Source organism: Pipistrellus kuhlii, unplaced genomic scaffold (genome assembly GCF_014108245.1).
Source record: "Pipistrellus kuhlii isolate mPipKuh1 unplaced genomic scaffold, mPipKuh1.p scaffold_m20_p_16, whole genome shotgun sequence".
In the NCBI taxonomy this organism is placed as follows: domain Eukaryota; kingdom Metazoa; phylum Chordata; class Mammalia; order Chiroptera; family Vespertilionidae; genus Pipistrellus; species Pipistrellus kuhlii.
Window position 1 is genome coordinate 29,755,234 of NW_023425471.1, and position 21,339 is coordinate 29,776,572.

At 43.3% G+C, this 21,339-nt stretch overlaps 2 protein-coding genes across 3 annotated transcripts in view; one reads left to right on the forward strand and one right to left on the reverse strand.

Moving 5' to 3' along the window:
* BEX4 (brain expressed X-linked 4) overlaps window positions 1-21,339 on the reverse strand; it is a 667,575-nt gene that overhangs the window by 39,611 nt on the left and 606,625 nt on the right. The gene's annotated exons all lie outside the window — the stretch shown is intronic.
* On the forward strand, window positions 3,049-14,627 carry BEX3 (brain expressed X-linked 3). 2 transcript variants are annotated; one of them, XM_045582418.1, is made up of 2 exons: window positions 3,049-3,054; window positions 14,011-14,627. In XM_045582418.1, the coding sequence occupies exon 2, from the start codon at window positions 14,038-14,040 to the stop codon at window positions 14,374-14,376; it is 339 nt and encodes a 112-aa protein (XP_045438374.1). In that variant the 5' UTR covers window positions 3,049-3,054; window positions 14,011-14,037; the 3' UTR covers window positions 14,377-14,627. The 2 variants fall into 2 exon arrangements, with proteins under 2 accessions (XP_045438374.1, XP_045438375.1); XM_045582419.1 differs by lacking the exon at window positions 3,049-3,054 and adding an exon at window positions 12,958-13,212.

Consider the following 21,339-nt stretch of genomic DNA (forward strand, 5'->3'; position numbering starts at 1 on the left):
TTTTATCAGAGGCCCCCTCTTCCCCATAAGACTGACCTGATGGGTCTGTTTGAGGGTTGGGCCAGAAGACAAGTCTGAATAACAGACTTTAGTCAGAGCTTCTAGTCTAACAGTTCGGGTTTTATCTTTCAGATTCTTATTTCCTTAGTGTGAGTGAGCTCTTCCAGAAGACCAGTGACAGGCCCTCTTCACCAGTTCAACAAAGAACCTTATGCATGTGGAAAGAGATGTTCAAGTCAGATTTGGGGATATTCCCATCCTTACCTGGAAACATGAAAGTGCTATATAAGAAGCTGTATCTATACAGCTAAATCTGGCTCACAGTTGTGCCAATTTTATTTTATCACTAGTGGCCCAGTGCATGAAATTTGTGCACAGGGGCAGGAGGGTGTCTGTCCCTCAGCACGGCCAGCACCCTCTCCAATATGGAATCCCTGTGGGATCGGGTCTAAACTGGCAGTCGGACATCCCTCTCATAATCTGGGGCCACTGGCTCCTAACCACTCGCCTACCTGTCTGCCTGGATGCCCCTAACCACTTCTGCCTGCCAACCTGATTGCCCCTAACTGTTCCCCTGCTGGCTTGCTAGCCCCTAACCACCTCTGCCTTGGCCCCCCGCACCCAGGACCCAGGATTCCCTCCTCCAGACAGCCACGGGCACTGAGGACCTGGGCTGGCTTCGCCCAGGATGGCTGCAGCTGCAGGGGATGGTGGGCAAGGGCCTGGGGCGGTTTGCAGGCTGGCCATGCCCTTATTGGGGTGAAGGCCGCCCGCTGGGGGTGGGCTGGGCCTGGGCAAGGGGCTGATGGCCATTTGCAGGTTGGCCACTCCCCTATGGAGTGAGGGTCCCCGCTAGGGGGCATGGCCCGCCTGGGTGAGGGGCTGAGGGCTGTTTGGGGGTGGTTACAGGCCTGCCAACCCCCTGGCTTTGTCTGGAAGGATGTCGGTAAGGTCTCCTGGAGGTCTCATGGTCTAATTAGCATATTACTTTTATTACTATAGATTCCTCTGTGATGCTTTCTTTTGGGGAGGGGGGCATTCATGTCTCCAGACTGTTTCATAAGCTTGCACCAGCCTGGTGGATGCTGGTGGGGCTGGATTCCGGCTGGAGTGCGATGAGGGTGCAGGGGCTCACTGCGGCAGCTTTTTTTTTTTTTTTTTATAATATATTTTATTGAGTTTTTACAGAGAGGAAGGGAGAGAGATAGAGAGCTAGAAACATCGATGAGAGAGAAACATTGATCAGCTGCCTCTTGCACACCCCCTACTGGGGATGTGCCCACAACCAAGCTACATGCCCTTGACAGGAATAAAACCTGAGACCCTTGAGTCCGCAGGCTGACGCTCTATCCACTGAGCCAAACCGGTTTCAGCTCACTGTGGCAGCTTTACAGACAGGATGAGTCCATCCCCTGGTGCTCTGAGGTTTAGAAGGACTCACCCCAACCACACTCATCCCCGGGGTGTCTGGCTTTGGCTTCTCTGCTCCAGCCTGCAGCAGGCACCAGGCCATCCTAGGCTGATGGCCAGGCAGACCTGGACATACTAGCTGGAGCATGACTGTCCCCATTGCAGGTCAGAGCACTAGACTCCCCCCACCCCCTTTTTTTTTCCTTCACGGAGGGACTTGATGAGAACTTTTTATAGGAAAAGAGATAAGACCTCAAAATTCCTTAACTAAAACTTTGGTTGTGATAGTCTGTCCAGTTCTGATACAATCAGCTAACTTGGGGTTAACATAGAGGACCTGTTGGTAGATGGAGATGATTTTAGATACTATACAAATATTTTAAATTGTCATCTCCTTGTATTTATTTGACTGTGCATTAATAAACATTCTGTCTAAGGCAAATGATGATTATAGTTTAAGATATAGTCTGGTATTGTAAATCTTCCTTTTCAGAAAAGTATTCAAATCAAATGAGTCTATTTGAAGACAATAATGAAGTAGAACACAATATTAATAGCATACAGTATATAATGCTATGGTAAAAATCATCCTGGTGGGAAACATTGCCTTAGCATAATTGACTTGGGGAAATATCTGGAAACACTGATTTCAAGAACTGTGCAGTTTAACATTTTACCCTACCTAAAAGTTAATAGATTAACCTGCTAGTGGTTAATGGATACTGTCAGAAGACACTAGAATCCTGGGTCAGAGACAAAGCACATTAATACAGCAAAAGTAGTAGCCAGAGTTTCATACTGGTTTGTATCAGTTATCCATGACCCACAAGTCCCATGGGATGGCATAGGACTCGATGGATGCCTATACATGCAGTGCATTGGATTGCAGGGGAAAAACCCTGAATTTGGACAATTCACAGCTTTCTTAGTAAGCAGAAGCAAGCCTGCTTCTTGTCCAGCAAAAGACATTGCTTGTTGCCTGTGAAGAGTGACCAGGCCTTCCCTCTTGGTACACCCAATTACAATGTGCAGGGATGCTCAGGACCCAAGGCGGATTGCCTCTCCCAATTACGGTTTTCTCTGTGCAATAAATCTTAATGGGGATGGCAAGCCTTTCCTAACATCACAAGTTTTTATTTCTAATTTCAAGTTAAATAAAGCAAATAAGACATTATACTGTAGAGTGCAAATAGGGCATTTGCAACTCTTCCTAGTTTTTTCTTAAATACATAGGCTTTTGAATGAATCCTAAATAACTGAATGACAACATCAACTAAGAAACTACAAGTAAATCGTTTATGAGGAACTTTAAAGATACAGAAACACATAGCTACAATGACACACAAAATTAAAGTAGAGGAGCAATACCAATGACTTTACCAGTCTGGGAAACTGCCTATTGTCTTCACTGGCAGAGAGGTGTGGACCAGGAGCCTGGAATGCTGGTGACGCTCGAGCCCTGGCAAGGGTCAGAGCTATGCACCCACTGTTTAGTTGAGACAATGGTAGCTGAAGCACTTCCCCACCAGACAGTCACGTAAATCTTTACTGATAACATACTTTGTTACTGGAAATTGCCTGCCTAAGGACTATAGGTGGGTCCCAAATTGAATAAAAGGATGGCAAAGCCCAAGCCCAGGCAGAGTCCTTCCTCTTGAGTTGGGCTCCCACCTGGCCCCCAATATTTCCAAATTATCCTTTCTTGTCTCTTTTCTTTCATTTGAGCGAGGCCCCTCTTCCAGAGCCTGAACTCTGAACCACATGGACGTGGGTCATTCACAACCAGGATGCTAATGACAGGAGTAAATTTTATGCAAAATTTCATACTGCAAAATCAACAGGAAAGTGTGTGTTTGAAACTCAGCCCCATATCTCACATATCTCTGCTACCTCTATAATCTATAACAGGAAAAGGCAAAAGCTAAGAGAAAAGTTGGTCTGTTCCCTCTACAATGAAAGTTCAAAGTATGCTAAGGTTTGTTACTCACATGTAAAGTATCCAAACACAGTTATTTGCTATTCTGACAACAACAATTTGCAAGAGCCTCAGCAAATTAATTGCATCATTTGGTGTATAATTTGGTTGGGAATGGAACATATTTTTGAGTACTTATTGGCCAAGTTTCCATCTTACTTTGAGAAATGTCTATTCACATATTTTGTCTGAATCCCCTTCATATTTTTAGTATATTAGTAGGTAAATAATCTATTTAAAGGAATGAGGTAGATCCATATGTACTACATGTTCATCATGCATTAGTAAAGGAAAAATGAAGTACAATATACACACACAGATACATACATACACATACTCACAAATAACAAAATGAAGCCCTTTAGCTCACTAAACAGATAGCGTCTGTTTGAGTGACATTTTGCTACTTCGCCAGACCTCTTCCTATCTGGTTCTTTAAAAAATAACTAGTCTTAAAAATTTTATCCTAATGGATAATTCTATTATCGTTGCATTGTAACTGTCTAAATGGCTTCTTGGACTTACAGAGATTTCTTCCATGAACTCTGAGTTCTTTTTCTGATCTTATATCATGAACCTACTATTTAATAGAAAAGGAAAATGAGGAATAGAAAGATTATCTTGGCTAAGGTCATCCACCTATTAAATGGAATGAATGTCTGCCTAAGGTCAAAGCTCTTCCTTCCTAATCTCTACTCTGCAACAGTTGGTATTCAATAAATAGTTAACAACAACAACACTATTGTGCTGAATAAATTCCCACCATTTCCTCAAAGCTCATAACTTTTTTAAGGCCTGGCTTGCTTCCCATAGTTTTCCCTGCCTGAAACGTTCTCTCAACCACTCCTCACACACTTAGCCAGAATAACTCCTACTCATCCATCCCATACTAGATGTTACTTCTTATTTTATTATTTTTAACTACAGGCCCAGTGCATGAAATTCATGCATGGGTATGGGTGTCCCTCAGCCCAGTCTGCACCCTTTCCAATTTGGGACCCCTCAAGGAATGTTCCATCCCCATTTAGGCCTGATCCTCTCAAAATCCAGGACTGCTGGCTCCCAACTGCTCACCTGCCTGCCTTCCTGATTGCCCCTAACCGCTTCTGCCTGCCAGCCTGATCACCCCCTAACCACTTCCCTGCCAGCCTGATTGATGCCTAAGTGCTCCTCTGCCAGCCTGTTTGCCCCTAACTACCTTCTCCTGCAGGCCTTGTCACCTCAACCTGCCCTCCCCTGAAGGCCTGGTCACCCCTAACTGCCCTCCCCTGAAGGCTTGATTGACCCTAACTGCCCTCCCTTGCAGGTCTGGTCCCTCCCAACTGCCCTCCCCTGCTGGCCATCTTGTGGTGGTCATCTTGTGTTCACATGGGTGCAGCCATCTTGTGTGTTGGAGTGATGGTCAATTTGCATATTACTCTTTTATTAGATAGGATAGAAGTCTGCTACACAGGTGGGGACTGGCTGGTTTGCCCTGATAGGTGTCCCAAATCAGAGTGGGGGGTCCCTTGGGGCGTGGGGAGGCCTGGGTGAGGGGCCTGTGGTGGTTTTCTGTACTGCCAACACATAGAAATGATCAGTTTTACTAGTCTTTCAAAATAATTTATTGCTTATTCTTATACTTACCTATTTTTTTGTAGAATATTTGAAATAATGTAAAATATTATAAATCAGAAGGTTTATGATTTTGGCTTATCATCATCTCTACAAAAGCCAAAAGTAATTATAAATAAAATGTTAGTATACTTACTTTGATTTGACATACAATGTGTGTAAACCTACAAGGTAAGTATAGATGGATGATGAATAGATAAATGATAGCTAGAGATAGATAGATGATAGATAGATTAGATAGATAGATAGATAGATAGATAGATAGATAGATAGATAGATATGGTCTTGGTTCATACAATTAAGGATGCTAGGAAGTTTTATAATGCGCTGTCTGCAAGCTGCAGAGCCAGGAAAGCCAGTGTTATAGTTTAAAGACCTTAGAGCTGGAGAGCTGATGTGTAGATGCCAGTTTGAACCAGAAGTCCTGAAAACCAGGAAAGCCAAGGGCAGGAGATTAATGTCCCAGCTCAAACAGTCAGGCAGAGAGCAAATGCAATCTTCCTCTGCCTTTCTGTTCTAGTCAGGTCCTCAATGCATTGGATGATGCCCAGCCACATTGGGGACGTCATCTGCTTTACTCAGTTCACCAATTCAAATGCTGGACTCTTCCAGAAACACCCTCGCAAACACACTCAGAAATGTTTAACCAGATATATGGGCATCCCATGGCCTACTGGACACATAAAATTAATCATCACATCCTCCTTCCCTATATTTACTTAGATTGTTTGAGAGTTTGGAAGAGGGGGCTAAAAAGACTCTCTTTAACCTGACTACATAGGGTAAGATTGCTATTCCCCATGTGATTAATCATCATTGTAGCTCAAGTTTGATTTCTATAGAGCCTGCTGATAAGGAATCACAGTCAAGCAGCTCCCTTAGATTTTTGTGGCATGTTGGAAGATTGAGCCATATCTTGCATGTGACTTCTAGTTGATGATTCTCACACAATATTCATGTGATTCATAGATTTCTTTGCCTTACTATGTAACCGTTTCTGGTAAGTCTGTATCTCAATAACTCCCTTCTCCCCAGTAACAACTCCAGAGCCTGTAGACATGGTAAAATTTATGTTTCACTCCTCCAGAATTGGGAACTTTGGTAAGGAGTTAATTCTAGCCCTTTCTCCGCCAGGCCACACTACTACTACATGATCTCTGCAAAAATGTTATTCTGAGCTCCTATAGCATCTAACTAGCTCAAAACGCCAGTGATCTAGCAGAGGACTAAATGTGAATTGTGCTATCTTGTAGATATCCCTAAATTTTATGTGTAATTCTTTTAGGATCCCACTCCAATGGCTTTGGGAATCAAGCGTAACTATCTACCATATTTATAAGAGATAAGGAGAGGGGATAAATTCTTATTACAAACACTGTACTTCCTCAAATATGAACCCACTCTCTTCCTTCACAAACTACACCACCATTCTATTATTTCAAGGTAAGAGTGATCAAACTAGTCTACCCTCTTTTTGTCTTAAGGGCACATGATTTCCAAACTGAAACTCTTATATCCTAACTTAGTCTTGGAAATTTTTCAAATTTTGTTCTTAACATGTTGTTATCTATCTCTAACTCTCCGGAAAACTTTAAGGGACAAAAAAATATCCCAATACCTCATAACATTTTAGTAAAGCTAGCATTTCCAGGACAATTTTTATTTATCTTTAAAACCTCACTTCAATACAACCAATTTCCTAAATGGCATAAAACCTAATGTGGAACAAGATACAAATGAATATTTTCATCCAAGAAAATGTGGTAGTTTTAAACAAGACTTTTTCCATATGGGTCAAAAAGACAATAGCAAGGCATTTAGCCACTAAAAGAAATAAAACTGCAACTGTTAAACTTCCAATTGGGAACTTTGAAAGTCAATGGTTATGTCACAGTGTTTTCTCTACTTAAAGAGGATTCTTTTAAAAAAATATATTTTATTGATTTTTTACAGAGAGGAAGGAAGAGGGATAGAAAGTCAGAAACAGCTGAAACCGGTTTGGCTCAGTGGTAGAGCGTCAGTCTGCTGACTGAAAGGTCCCAGGTTCGATTCCGATCAGGGGCATGTACGTTGGTTGCGGGCACATCCCCAGTAGGGGGTGTGCAAGAGGCAGCTGGTTGATGTTTCTCTCTCATCGACATTTCTAGCTCTCTATCTCTCTCCCTTCCTCTCTGTAAAAAATCAATAAAGTATATTAAAAAAAGAAAAGAAAATCAGAAACATCGATGAGTGAGAAACATTGAGCAGCCGCCTCTTGCACACCCCCTACAGGAGATGTACCAGCAACCAAGGTACATGCCCTTGACCAGAATCGAACCTGGGACCCTTCAGTCCGCAGGCCGACACTCTTTCCACTGAGCCAAACCGGTTTCAGCTTGAAGAGGGTTCTTTCTAGGTAATTCTTAATTTTCATAAAAGCTTTTCTGTCTTGTTATAAACACAGTTTCTTGAGTGAAGAACAATTCTCTTGTGGATGCATTCAGTTAACAAATATTCACTTGGTACAAGGGACCTAAGTCACTAGTTATGCAAAGTAGAAAAAAACAGATGTTGGGTCCTCATGAATTTATACACAAGTTGATCTAGCTAAGGAAAGAATTCAACTACTCTTCAATTTTTGTTAGAAACCATCTAATAATGGTAAAAAATGTGTCAACTTTTATTGGCAATTTATTAGGCTCTGGGGTAAGTACTTGATAAATTTACTTCTTCTAACAATGCATTTTACAAAGAAAGCACACACACCTTGATAAGTAATTGACCCAAAGTTACACAGCAAGTTACAGTAGTAGAGCCAGGACTTTTTATCCAGACAGCTCATGTTTCTAATCAGCATCCTTTCAGCCAATATCACCAATAGAGCTATTTGTATGAAGAGTACTCTGTGAGACAGAACCCAGAAATCACTAGCATCTCTTTAAAAGATAATTATTGGATGTGATTTTGTAATTTGAGTTTTTGGGGCTACATGTTAATATATCTATTGGAAACACTAAGAAGGACTCCTTGGGGTAAACTGGAGCTAAACTCATAATCAGAGTCTAGCATTCACTGTTTACAGAGGCCTCTCAGGCAAAATACATATCAGAGAAAGCTGCAGACTAAGTTGCAAAGCCTCTTGTATCATGTTTAAGACGTCCGCTTTTGGCAAGACAGTCCTGATTTTTAACAATTTGTCCCGTGTCCTGCAGCGTTTTTAAAAAGTCCCGATTTTTGGAAAGATTCTGGTCACCTTAATCATGTTCCTCCTGGCTAAGACAACCCTATTAAGGAACTCCTGGAATCATATTTTGATCAATGGACTGAGACTTGGCCTGCCCAATTAGAACTATGTAGTCATATCTTCATTTGCATCTTTACCAACCAATCAGAACAGCTTCATAATGACAAACAAGGAAGCACAATTCTGACCAATCAGAACAATGCTGTTTGAACCAATCAAACTGTGCAAATTTGGATTCCTCGTTTGCATAAAAATGGAACAATCAGGGCATTCGCTCTCTATACTAATAAATGTAATATGCTCATTAGACCCGGTTGACCAGACATCTTCTGATCATCCAGTGCTCCTTCTGGACAAAGCCACAGTGGCGGGGGCCAAGGCAGAGGCAGTTAGGGGCAATCAGGCCAGCAGGGGAGGACAGTTAGAGGCAGTTAGGCCAGTGTGAGAAGCCACCCATTGTCTTCACTATCAGAGGAGTGTAAATAAGGACCACAGAAAGCTGGTGAACCTACGGCAAGGGCCAGAACTATGCACGATTGTTTAGTCCAGACAATGGGGGCTCAAGCAATTTCCTGACTAAATAGTCTCAGAGTAAATCTTTCTAATATTTACTGACCTTTAGGATAGTCTCTCTATTACCACAATTATCTGCCTGACTAAGGGCTAGATATGTATCCAAAATTGAATAAAAAGTTGGCAAGACCTGAGCACCAGTGGGAGTCCTCCCTCTTGCGTTGGGTTCCCACCTGGCCCCCCAATTTCCAAATTATTATTTCTTGTCTCATCTCTCTCATTTGCATGAAGCCCCTCTTCCAGAGCCTGAATACTGAACCACGCGGGACGTGGGTCACTCACAGGCTGGTGGGGAGGGGGCAGTTAGGGGTGATCAGGCCAGCAGGGGAGGGTGTTAGGGGTGATCAGGCCAGCAGGCAGAGGGGTTAGTGGAGATTAGGCAGGCAGGCAAGTGAGCAGTAGGAGTCAGCAGTCCTGGATTTCCAGAGGGTGCAGGCTGGTCTGAGGAACCCCCATCTCCTCTCCCCCCCCATGCATGAATTTCGTGTACCGGGCCTCTAGTTTACATATATGTAGGCCTCTTTTTCTTGGGGGAGCATACTTTTGGTTTTCAACTAAGGCTGCATTTGCTCTTTTTGCAAACTGTTCACCTGAATGAAGTTTATCCATTTACCACAGCCCAGATTAGAGATTCATGTTGGCATTGGATTAGTGGCAGAGACCTTCTATTGACACCATATATCCCTAAAAGTGTGTGTGTGTGTGTAAAACTTTATATATCTCCCAAATTTCAAACTATATATGCACTAAGTACATACTCTTCCTTTATTCAATGTCCCAGCTAGTTTAGTAGGATAGGAGATTACGTAGGAGTTTGGAGTCAAACCTAGAGGCAGTAAGCCTTTGTCTGGCCTGTCTTGTCTCAGTACACACAACTCTTTTGGTTGTTTTATCACAAGCAATACCTACTAAATATTGTTTTATAATAGTACCACTTTTCTAAAGATATCTCTATTTTCTAGCTGTGATAATTTTGTTTTAGTTATTTCAAATTGGGGAAAGGAATATTTAGATTCAAGGTGAGTTTCAGTCTCAAGTTTAGTTACTTCACTTACCTACTGCTTATTTTTAATATTTTTTTGAAACATTCACATCAAAGGGCATAAGGCTTTGGAATTGACTTCTGTATATTAGGTACTTAACCTCTAAGATCATTCTAAGAAGATATCTGTAGGGGTGGTTCAAAAGGGTTGGGAAGAAAAGTAGGAAATAAAAAGTTTCCTTTTCTGCAAAGGCTCTGTAAAAAAAAAAAACACACAAATTTACATTAAATGGCCAAGGTCTGATAACTGGACTCTCCCTTTACAATTTTGAAAACACCAACTGTGTTCAGAAAGGTGCAGCCCTCTTGCAAAACGAAATTTTGAAATAAGTTAGTATGTTTCAAAAGTGATTTGATGTTGTGTGGAGCCAAAGAAAATGTTTTCTGTGTGGTATGGGTGAACAAACAATGAGGCTTTTTTATTCTGTGGGATGGAAACATTTCTTTAAAAATGAAGCCTCATAAATTTTTATGCTTTGAGGCATGTTGATTTTTTATTTTTATTTTATTTATTTATTTATTTATTTTTTAAATAAATCTTTATTGTTCAGATTATTACAAATGTGATCCTCTTCCCCCCCTCAATTGCTCCCCTTCACCAGGTTCCCACCCCACCCTCTGTCCTTTCCCCATCCCCCATTGTCCTCATCCATAGGTGCACAGTTTTTGTTCAGTCTCTTCCCGCACCCCCACTCCCCTTTTCCCTGAGAATCGTCAGTCCACTCCCCTTCCATACCTCTGATTCTATTATATTCACCAGTTAATATTGTTCATCAGATTTTTAAATTCCCTTGGTTTTTAGATTCACTTGTTGATAGCTACGTATTTGTTGATCATAATTTTTATCTTTATCTTCTTCCTCTTCCTAAATAACCTCCTTCAGCAATTCATATAATTCTGGTTTGGTGGTGATGAACTCTTTTAGCTTTTTTTTTATTTGTGAAGCTCTTTATCTGTCCTTTGATTCTGAGTGATAGCTTTGCTGGGTAGATTATTTTTGGCTGTAGGTTCTTGTTATTCATCACCTTGAATATTTCTTGCCATTCCCGTCTGGCCTGCATGGTTTCTGTTGAGAAATCAGCTGACAATCTTATGGGTGCTCCTTTATAGGTCACTACCTGCTTTTCTCTTGCTGCTTTTAATATTCTCTCTTTGTCTTTTGCTCTTGGCATTTTAATTATGATATGTCTTGGTGTGGTCCTCCTTGGATTCCTTTTGTTTGGGGTTCTGCGGGCTTCCTGGACTTGTAAGTCTATTTCTTTTTCCAGGTGGGGGAAGTTTTCTGTCACTATTTCTTCTAGTACTCTTTTGGTATCTTGCTCTCTCTCTTCTGGAATCCCCATAATTCTGATGTTGGTTCGCTTGAAATTGTCCCAGAGGTTTCTTACACTATCTTCAACTTTCTGGATTCTTTTATCTTCTCCCTTCTGCAGAGGAGTGTCCTCTGGCTCTTTCTGTTCTAAATCTTTGTCTTGATTCTTGCGATCTCCCAGTCTGTTTTTAGGACTTTGTATAATAATTTATTTCAGACAATATTTTCTTCATTTCTTGTTGATCCCTTATTATTTCTAGTTGCTCCCTTTTCATATCCTCATAGGTCTCATTTATTTTATAGGCCTTTTTTAGGATATTGTTGAATAACCTTATAACTGTAGTTTTGAACTCAATGTCCAATCTTTTCTTTTCCTCCATCTCCTTCCTTTGTGTCCTTCTTCTTGTCTGCATTTTAGTTGTCTCCCTGATTTGATGGAATAGCTTTGTGTGCTAGGTGTTCTGGTACAGCCCAGTAGCACAGCCTTCCCAGTTACCTGCAGTGGACAGTCTTGGTGTAGCCCTTTGTGGGCTGTGTGTGCAGTCTTGTTGTTAAGCCTTGCTTATTGTTGGTATCACTGGGAAGCATTGATCTCCAAGCCAATTGGCTGTGAGGATCAGCAGTGTCTCAGCTAGGAGGGTTTCTGTACTCTGCTTGAATAGGGCGGGGTCTCGGGGTGGCGCAGACAATCTTTGGTTCCCTGTCAGTCTCGCCTTAGAAAAGTCCTGTTCCTGGAGAGTTTTGGAAGATTGGTTGCAGGCGCGCGCGCACCTCTTTGGTAAAGGCACAGACAAGCTTTGGATTCCTGCAAGTCCCTCCTTAGAGAAAGCCAGCCTCTGGGAGAGCTTCTGTGCTCAGCCACAGGTAGGGCGGAGTCTCGGGTTGGTGCAGACAAACTTTGTTTTCCCTTCAGCTCCTCCCCAAGTCCCACAGTAATGGCCTCTGGCTTCACACACCTCCAAGAGATCTCTGCCCACTGCCTGACAGTCTGGCCTCGCCCTGTCTGGGGCCATTTATCAGAGCAATAGGGTGATTCTGTTTTCCTCTCGGACAAGAAAGCCAGCCGCATTAGCTGTTCGCCCTCTCCGTGCCAGGAGTAAGCCAGTAGCGAACTCAGCCCTGCCCGCCCTCTCTGCGTGCAGGGAGTAAGCCAGCAGCAATCTCGGTCAGGCCCTTCCTCTAAGCACCGGGATTAAGCCAGCGCCTTTTTGCGCACACAGTTCTCCATACCTTCACAGTTCCTGAGGTTCAGCGTGCCTTCTCTCTCCTTCCCAGATGGCAGAGCCTCCTCTCAGCCAGCCATCTGATGCTTCAGGGCAATGCCTCCCCTGTTTTTCAGTTCTAAATTCAAATTTGTTGTGGTAGGCTGCATTGGGTGTCTACCCTATGCCGCCATCTTGGTTTCTCGATTTTTTTTTTTTAAAAGGAAACTAAGAGATTTTGGCGAAGGCTATATATAACCCACTCTAACTCTTTGCCTCTCTTTCTGACAAGTCCCCTGGCCCCTTCCCACACTAGTCCTCATTCTAAATTTCCTAGAAGGGTAAAAATGTAGGGGATGGGGGAAAATGGTGGCTGTGCTTGTGCAGGGTGTGTGTGTGTGTGTGTGTGTGTGTGTGTGTGTGTGTGTGTGGAGGGGGGGCAGTGAAAGCAAAAAACCGCCAAAACCAAGGCCTGGGGCGGGAATGGTGGGGTGAAGGGGGTTGCAGAACCTCCTGGGTAAACAGAGAAGGGCAAATTCCAACCCAGGGACGTGAGGCCACTTGTGGGCCCTCAGATTGGATAGGACAGAGATGAGTGAGAGGGTGGTGCATGCTGGGCCCTGGAGCACAAACCGGAGGAGGGGGTAGTATGTGCGGGTGCATGAGCAGGGGGAGGGGACGCGCGCTCGTGCTGCACTGGCCTCAGGAGTTGGGGGGCTAGCTCCTCGGTGACGCGAGGCCTCACGTGACGGAGCTGCGGAGGCAGCAGCCTCGGAGCGGCGGCCGTCACTCCCTCTGGGTACCAGCTCCCTCCCGCTGCCCGCGCCGGCGGCTGGCATCGGGCCCGGATCAGCGCGGCGGGTAAGCGCCGGGGCGCGCGGGGCCGGGGCAGCGGCCGCCCCGCACCCCGGAGGCCGGCGCCGGGGTCAGCGCCCGGTCCCCCGGCCCCGTCCGCTCCGGCGGGCGGTCTCGGGGCTTAAGCGGCGGCCCCGTGGGGCGCGGGGCTGGGCGGCGGGTGCGGGGCGGGCGGCAGAGCCGCTTGGCCGTGGAGATCGCCGCCGCCCGGTGCCCTGCGAGCGCGGGGAAGCCGCTCCGCTCCGGGGAGAGACGCGGGGGGAGGAGGGGGGCGCGGAGAGGGAACAGGGAAAAGACGCGGCCCGGGAGGGGGGACGTAAGAAGGGGGCGGTGGGGCCGGGGGCGGGGGCGGTGGATGCACCGCGGGGCCCGCGCCCTCCCCCGCCTCCGCGGCCCCGCAGGCCTCGGGCCGGTGTGGGCTGCGCCCCGCGCCGCTCCGCTCCGGCGGCCATCGGGGGAGGAGCCGCTGCGGGGACAGGCCCCGGTGGGTGCGGGGTGCAGCGCCCAGCCAGGGACCTCCCCCAAGTTTTTGTTCCCAGTCCCCAGTCCTCCATTTTGCTGTGTGCTGAATCCCGGGGAAGAATTCTGGGAAGGGGAAAATGGTGGGCTTTGGGGGAGGGAGGAGGGAGGAGGAGCGAGCTGGGGGGCGGGGCTGGAGCGGAGACCCCCCCCTAGAGGGCGCGCGAAGCCCCTGAGGTGGGGAAAGTGATATTTCAAAAAGCTTTGATATCAGGCCCTGAATCCAACTGGTCAGTGCACCAAGCATTCAGTCTCTCCGTACCTTTGTCTTACTTGTGTTCAAAGAGAAACAATCAGGAAAAAAATCTCATCATGGCAGATATCCACCACGAAAACGAGGAGATGGAGCAGCCCGTGCGGAATGGAGAGGAAGACCGCCCTCTGGGAGGGGGCGAAGGCCACCAGCCAGCGGGACACAACAGACGGGGACAGGCCCGCCGACTGGCCCCTAACTTCCGATGGGCCATACCCAATAGGCAGGCCAATGATGGGATGGGCGGAGATGGAGATGATATGGAAATGTTCATGGAAGAGATGAGAGAAATCAGGAGAAAACTTAGGGAGCTGCAATTAAGGAATTGCCTGCGTATCCTTCTGGGGGAGCTCTCGAATCACCATGACCATCATGATGAATTTTGCCTTATGCCTTGATTCCTGCCATTTTTTTAATGAGATTAATACTGTGATTCCCACTGTTGTTCTCATTTTCCTTGCGTTTTCTGATATGCCTTTACTTGATCTGTTTGCTATGAACCTTATGTAATTTCCATGTGTCAGGTGGGTTCTGTGTTACCAGCTTCTAATTGGAGATTGCCTTGGCACACAGTCTTAAGTTTCTGTCAACAGTAGTTTCACCCATTTGCATGGAAAAATGTAAAGTTAATAAAGCAATTAAAAAGCAACCTATACATTTATTGTCTCATTACACACACACACACACACACACACAGTGAGGCAAAAGTAGGTTTACAGTTGTGGTACACCAAATACACTTTATACTTGTGTTATTAATTCTTGTTATTTTCCATATGAACGACTATAAACCTACTTTTGCCTCACCCTTTATATATGAGTTCTCCCCCCAAAATCTGAAATCAAATCCCTCAAGGTGTTTATCAGGGAGCATTTCTCTGTGGTTGGCTAGTATATGACTTTTTCCCTTTAATTATCTGGAGTTTTAGGAGTAATGAAATTTTTTTGCAATGAGTGTGAATATAGTGCAAGAACATAATACTTTCTGCATCAACAAATTTAAAGGATGAACTCTAAATATCTTCCAGGGTTAGCTGAAAAAATAAACTTTTATTACAGATACATGTTTTTAAAGAGTCAGTTTTATGTAAAATGAGGACTAATGCTTGCCTTACAGGCCGCAGAGTGGAATAAATGAAGCATAGAACTGTGTTGAGCTTCTATGCAACTCCCCAGCAGTTAACAGAATCCTGGCTCCCGTCGGGTGCGTGGGAAGGACTAAAGGTAAGGTGACCAGCGGGACAGTCCCGCTTTTGAACAATTTGTCCCGCGGCGTTTTAAAAAAGTCCCGCTTTCCACAAATCTGGACTTTTTTTTTTTAACATGCCGGGGGACGTGAGACAAATTGTTAAAAATCGGGACGTCTGGTCACCTTAACTAAAGGGAGCTTTCACCCATGCTCATAAGTCCAGAGGGCCAAAGTATGTCAGTTCTCTGATATTTGCAATACTCTTGCTTCCTTCTTCACTGCCTCATCAGCTGAGAATACTTTCCCGTCTGCTGGGTCCCGTTGCTGATGTGCTAGAGTCGTCAAGGTAACAAAACCTCACTGATTTCTCTGGAGTCCTTGGTGAGCTAAATCCCCCTTTGACCTCTACAGAAGTTTAAAAAATGCCTTTATCTTCACTTAATGTTGATTCTTAACCAAATAACTTTAGGGTTTATTTTTATGCCCCTCCTCTTCAAAGAACTCAGACAGGAAGGCACCGGGGCATAGCTCAGGAGACATATCTAGATGTCACCATGGTGTGTCCAGGATACGCTACTTCAAGACACCAAAACAAGCAGGCTAGCTCAGCCAGTGTGGCTGAGTGGTTGGGCGTCAGTCCTATGAACCATCAGATCACAGCTCCATTCCCAATCAGGTCAGGGCACATGCCCAGGTTGTGGGCTCAATCCCCAGTGGGGAATGTGCAAGAGGCAGCTGATCAACGATTCTCTCCCATCATTGATGTTTCTATATCTCCCTCTCCCTCTCTGAAATCAATAAAAATATATTTAAAAACAAGCAGGCTAAAAGCTTTGTTTTGCCTGTGTTTCTACCCTTTTCGGGGATTTTCTCAAAAGCATCTGGACAGGCCTGCCCAACCAGTTTAGCAGACTTACCTTGAAGACATGGAAATTATATTAGGGAAACCCGTTTTAAAACTGAAACTCTCCTTTCCCATTTTTCTCCCTACCACACCTGAAACAAACTGCTTTGTAAGTTCTTAAAAACAATAAGTTTTTAGCATTATCATTTTTGCTTGAATATGTGCCCTTCTCAAGATAGTCATTAAGTCTTAATCATCCTGGAGCTCAGTTTCTAGTGTGGTGCCTGACATATTATAGAAGATATTTAATTATTAATTATTTTGATTGATAATCAACTATAATGGAGCTCAGGACCCAGCTCAGTACTGTTTCTAACTGTCCTTTATAATTAAGTGGCCTAAGGCAAGTAACTACTTACCTGGAAAGTATTACTTTTCATTAAAAAAAATTGGTAAGAAAATTCTCTAAACTCAAATCTGTAATTTTAGTGTTTACATTAACACAGACCATTTACTTGCATCATAGTCACCGAGGGAAACTGAAAAATGCTGACACTTCCTATTCTCAACCCCTGATGTCACCCCCAATTACCGGATCAGGAATTACTATTTTGACAATTTCTCAGGTGATTTTGATTCATCTAAGTTTTGACAACATAAGCATAGAGAAACACTGCTTTATATCTTTAAAACAAACAAACAAAAACAAAAAAGAGAAACACTGATAGTGATTACACCACCTCAAAAATCTTGTGATCTAAATTACCTTACTTATTTGATTCCACAATGAATATACTTTTCCAAAATATAACATTAAAAATTGGGTTCCATTAAACAGTGTATACATTTAAACCAGTACTGTTTTTACCTTTCCAAATATCTTATCAATGCATGTAGTTATTATTAATGATATTATTAATCATGAACCTAGTAATAAACATAACATTATTAAATAAGTTAGGCATTATTATTTCTATGCAAGCTTGTGCCTTTTTATAACTTTTTTGTCTTAATCTTCCTGGAGATCAGTTTCTAGCACAGTACCTCATAGTAGATATTTACTAACATAATAATGCATTGAATTATTCATATAAATATTTTATTGATTTTTTTACAGGGAGGAAGGGAGAGAGATAGTCAGAAACATCGATGAGAGAGAAACATCAATCAGTTGCCTCCTGCACACCCCCACTGGGGATGTGCCCGCAATCAAGGTACATGCCCCCGACCAGAATCGAACCTGGGACCCTTGAGTCCGCAGGCCGATGCTCTATTCACTGAGCCAAACCGGTTTCGGCTTTATTAAATCTTTTAAGTATTGAGTCTTTGAGGGTGGTTAATTTTTTATACTCATGCTTTAAGTTTCTGTGAGGAACGTTTTAAAATGTAACACTTTCTATAATTATGTAATACAAGGTCATTATTACATATTTGGATTTTCAGACAATATAAACAATGCCATAATCCAATCATCCAAAGAAAATACTTGTGAGTTTTTAATCATCCCACATTTAGCAAAGTTAAGCCTCAGAACTTTAGAATACTGTGTCTTACACAAAGCCCCTGCCAATGAGATACATTTAGCTTGTTATGTTTATTTTATTGTCTGTCTTCTGTGCTCATCAAAGCTAATTGGATCACATTTGACCAACTTTCAATTATTTTCTGTTTTTCAAAACTGAAAACAGTTGTTTTCATTTCAGCAGGTTCGTCCTCAATTGCCAAATTTAGGAACATTAAGTGGATAAATTTACTTAAAGAACAGGACAATACTATTTATTTTTGAAACTTAAAAGTTGTGCCATGCATAGAAAAAAGACTGGATTACATGAATGACATGGTCACTGAGGACGAAGTCTGTAGCTGAAAACTGTTCATCTTGATGGATGGTGGAACAAATTTTGGAACTGTTTAGACTGAAATACACTTGGGACATTCAGAAGAGTTCCACTAGAGAAGTGGATAAAATCTGTAGAGCCAGAGAAGAGAACAGTCTGGGCTAGAGATGTGGAATTGGGTGTCTTCATCACTATGACTAGTGACAACTGCAGAAGTGGAAGGGATCAGCTAAGGAGAACATGGGGACTGAGAGGACATGCAATTTAGGGAAGCAATGTAGCTCAAGCTGTAAGAGTACAAGGGTTGGAACCTGTCAGTTCTAGTTGGCTCTAAATCTCTACTCTGTCATTATTCCAAGTAAAATAATACTATAGAATAGTTATAGAAGATTCACACTGAATATAAGAACAGAAAAAGGTGAACCTAAGAGAATGTTGAAAGGCATATTATACAAATTGCATCTATAAGAAAGCTAGTATTGCTTTTCAAGTATCAGACAAGGTACAATTCAAGGCAACGGGAACTTATATAAAGGGGACATTTAATAAAAAAAAAAAAAAGATCAATCTACCAGAATGGTATCATATTCCTTTATTTATATGTGTCTAAAGACAAAGGAAAAATAAAAATGAGAACAAAAGGACAAGAAGAAAATTCCATAATATTAGAAAGAATAATATAAGTTTTTGGGCCCTGTTCTGTTTGGCTCAGTGGATAGAGTGTCAGCCTGCAGACTCAAGGGTCCCAGGTTCGATTCCATTCAAGGGCATGTACTTTGGTTGCGGGCACATCCCCAGTGGGGAGTATGCAGGAGGCAGCTGATCGAGGTTTCTCTCTCATCAATGTTTCTAACCCTCTCCCTTCCTCTCTGTAAAATCTCAATAAAATATATTTTAACAACAACAACAACAACAACAACAACTATATATATATATATATATATATATATATATATATATATATATATATATAAGTTTTTGGTAACTAATAGTATCATCAGGAAAATAAGTAAGGATATCAAAGATTTTTCTTAATTATTAATACATTTGACCTTGAACACATATGTAGAACCCAGAAAACAACTATTGAGTAACTGGGGAAATGTAAGTTAAAAATTTTCTAGAACTGCTGAGAGACTGGTTTGGCTCAGTGAATAGAGCATCGGCCTGCAGACTGAAAGGTCCCGGGTTTGATTCCAGTCAAGGGCATGTACTTGGTTGTGGGCACATTCCCAGTGGGGGGTGTGCAGGAGGCAGCTGATTGGTGTCTCTCTCATTGATGTTTCTGGCTCTCTATCCCTCTCTTTTCCTCTCTGTAAGAAATCAATAAAATATATTTAAAAAATTGTTTTTCTAGAACTTCCAAAGATAGGAAATCATTCAGTTGTCATCAGTCAAATTGCAGAGTTCTCCTTGAACATTGGGGGCATTCATTAGAATCTTCAAAGGAAAATATTTTAGTATTAGTAATAAAATAACCCTAGAGTAAACATGCCTGATAAAGTTTAAAGATAAGCCTCAAAAGAGTTACAGTAAATGATCTGCCCACCAGAATTAAATCTAGCACCCTTTAACAAAAAATATATAATCCAAACATTCAATCACACAAAACTCACTATCTTCAGTCTCTAAAAAAAATTACTAGCAATACAAAAATTGTAGAAACCTGACCAATAATCACAAGAGAAAAAAAAATAGTCAAAAGAAACAGATCCAGAGATTACAGCAATGGTGAGATAAGCATTCAAATATTTAAAATAGCTATTGTCATAAAAAATATACAAAGAACATAAAACTCAACAACAAAACAAACAATCCATTGTTTGTTTGTTTTTAAATGGGCAAACAATCTGAATAGACACTTCTCCAAAGAAGACATGCAGATGGCCAATAGACTTATGAAACATAACTAATCATCAGAGTGGTACAAATTCAAACCACAATGAGATATCACCTCACATCTGCCAGAACATGTATCATTAATAAATCAACAAACGAGTGTGGAGGAAAGAGAACCCTTGTGCACTGTTGGTGGGAATGCAGATTGATGAAACCACTGGGAAAGCAGTTGGAGTTTGCTCAAAAAATCAAAAATGGAACTGCCTTTTGACCCAGCAATCCCATTTCTAGAGCTATATCTGAAGAAATCCAAAACACAAATTGGAAACAATATATGAATACTTATGTTCATTGCAGCATTGTTTACAATAGCCATGATTTGGAAGCACCCCAAATACCCATCCTATCTAATAAAAGAGTATAGTATGCAAATTAACTATCACTCCGCTACACACACAAGCCACACCACCCAGCCATGCCCACCAGCCAATCATAGTGAGTATGCAAATTAACTCCAACCAAGATGGCTGTGGCCACAGAGAGCAGGAGGGAGGCTTGGGTTTCCCTGGCAATGGAGGAAGCCAAGCTTTCCACACACCCTGGCGGGCCCAGGCCTCCACTCAAGGGTACAAAATTTCAATCATAGAAGATAAATAAATTCCAACAGAAATGGCAGCAGCCATGGAGTTGGAAGAGCAGGAGGCTAGGGTTGCCCCAGGCAATGGAGGAAGCCAAGCTTCTGCAGCCTTGGCCATCTCAGGCCTTCACTCCAGGCTTCAAAGTTTCAATTATAGAAGGCACATAAATTCCAATAGAAATGGCTGCCACCACTGGAGTGAGCAGGAGGCTTGGCTCCACTCAAGGCTACAAAGTTTCAATTGTAAAAGATGAATAAATTCCAGATACCAGGGCCTCCACTTGGGTCACCGGGGAGTGTGGCCAGCCTGCAAACTACCACAGGCCCCTCGCCCAGGCTGCCCCATGCCCCAAGGGAACCCTCACCCTGATCTGGAACACCCTTCAGGGTAAACCAGCTGCCCCCCCCCCCCCATGCACCAGGCCTCTATCCTATCTAACAAAAGAATAATATGTACATTGACCATCACTCCAACACACAAGATGGCTGCCCCCATGTGGTCAAAGATCCTGCCCCCATTTGCACACAAGCAGGCCACCACAAGATGGTCAGAAGGTGAGGGCAGTTAGGAGGCAACAGGCCTACAAGGGAGGGCAGTAGTGGGTGATCAGTCCTACAAGGGAGGGCAGTTGGAGGCGATCAAGCCTGCAGGGGAGAGCAGTTAGGGGTGACTAGGTTGGCAGAGGAGGGAAGTTGGGAGGAACAGGCTGGCAGGGGAGCAGTTAGACATCAATCAGGCTGGCATGGGAGTGGTTAGGGAGTGATCAGGCTGGCAGGCAGAAGCGGTTAGGGGCAATCAGGAAGGCAGACAGGGAAGCAGTTGGTAGCCAGCAGTCCTAGATTGTGAGAAGGATGTCTGACTGCCCATTTAGACCTGATCCCACATTGGGATCAGGTCTAAACGGGCAGTTGGATATCCCTTGAGGGGTCCCAGATTTGAAAGGGTGCAGGCTGGGCTGAGGGCCACCCCCCACCCCCATGCACGAATTTCATCCACTGGGCCTCTAGTCTACAT

What these genes read in the sequence shown, in the direction of transcription:
- BEX3 (XM_045582418.1), top strand. Translation starts at nt 14,038, where the DNA reads ATGGCAGATATCCACCACGAAAACGAGGAGATGGAGCAGCCCGTGCGG.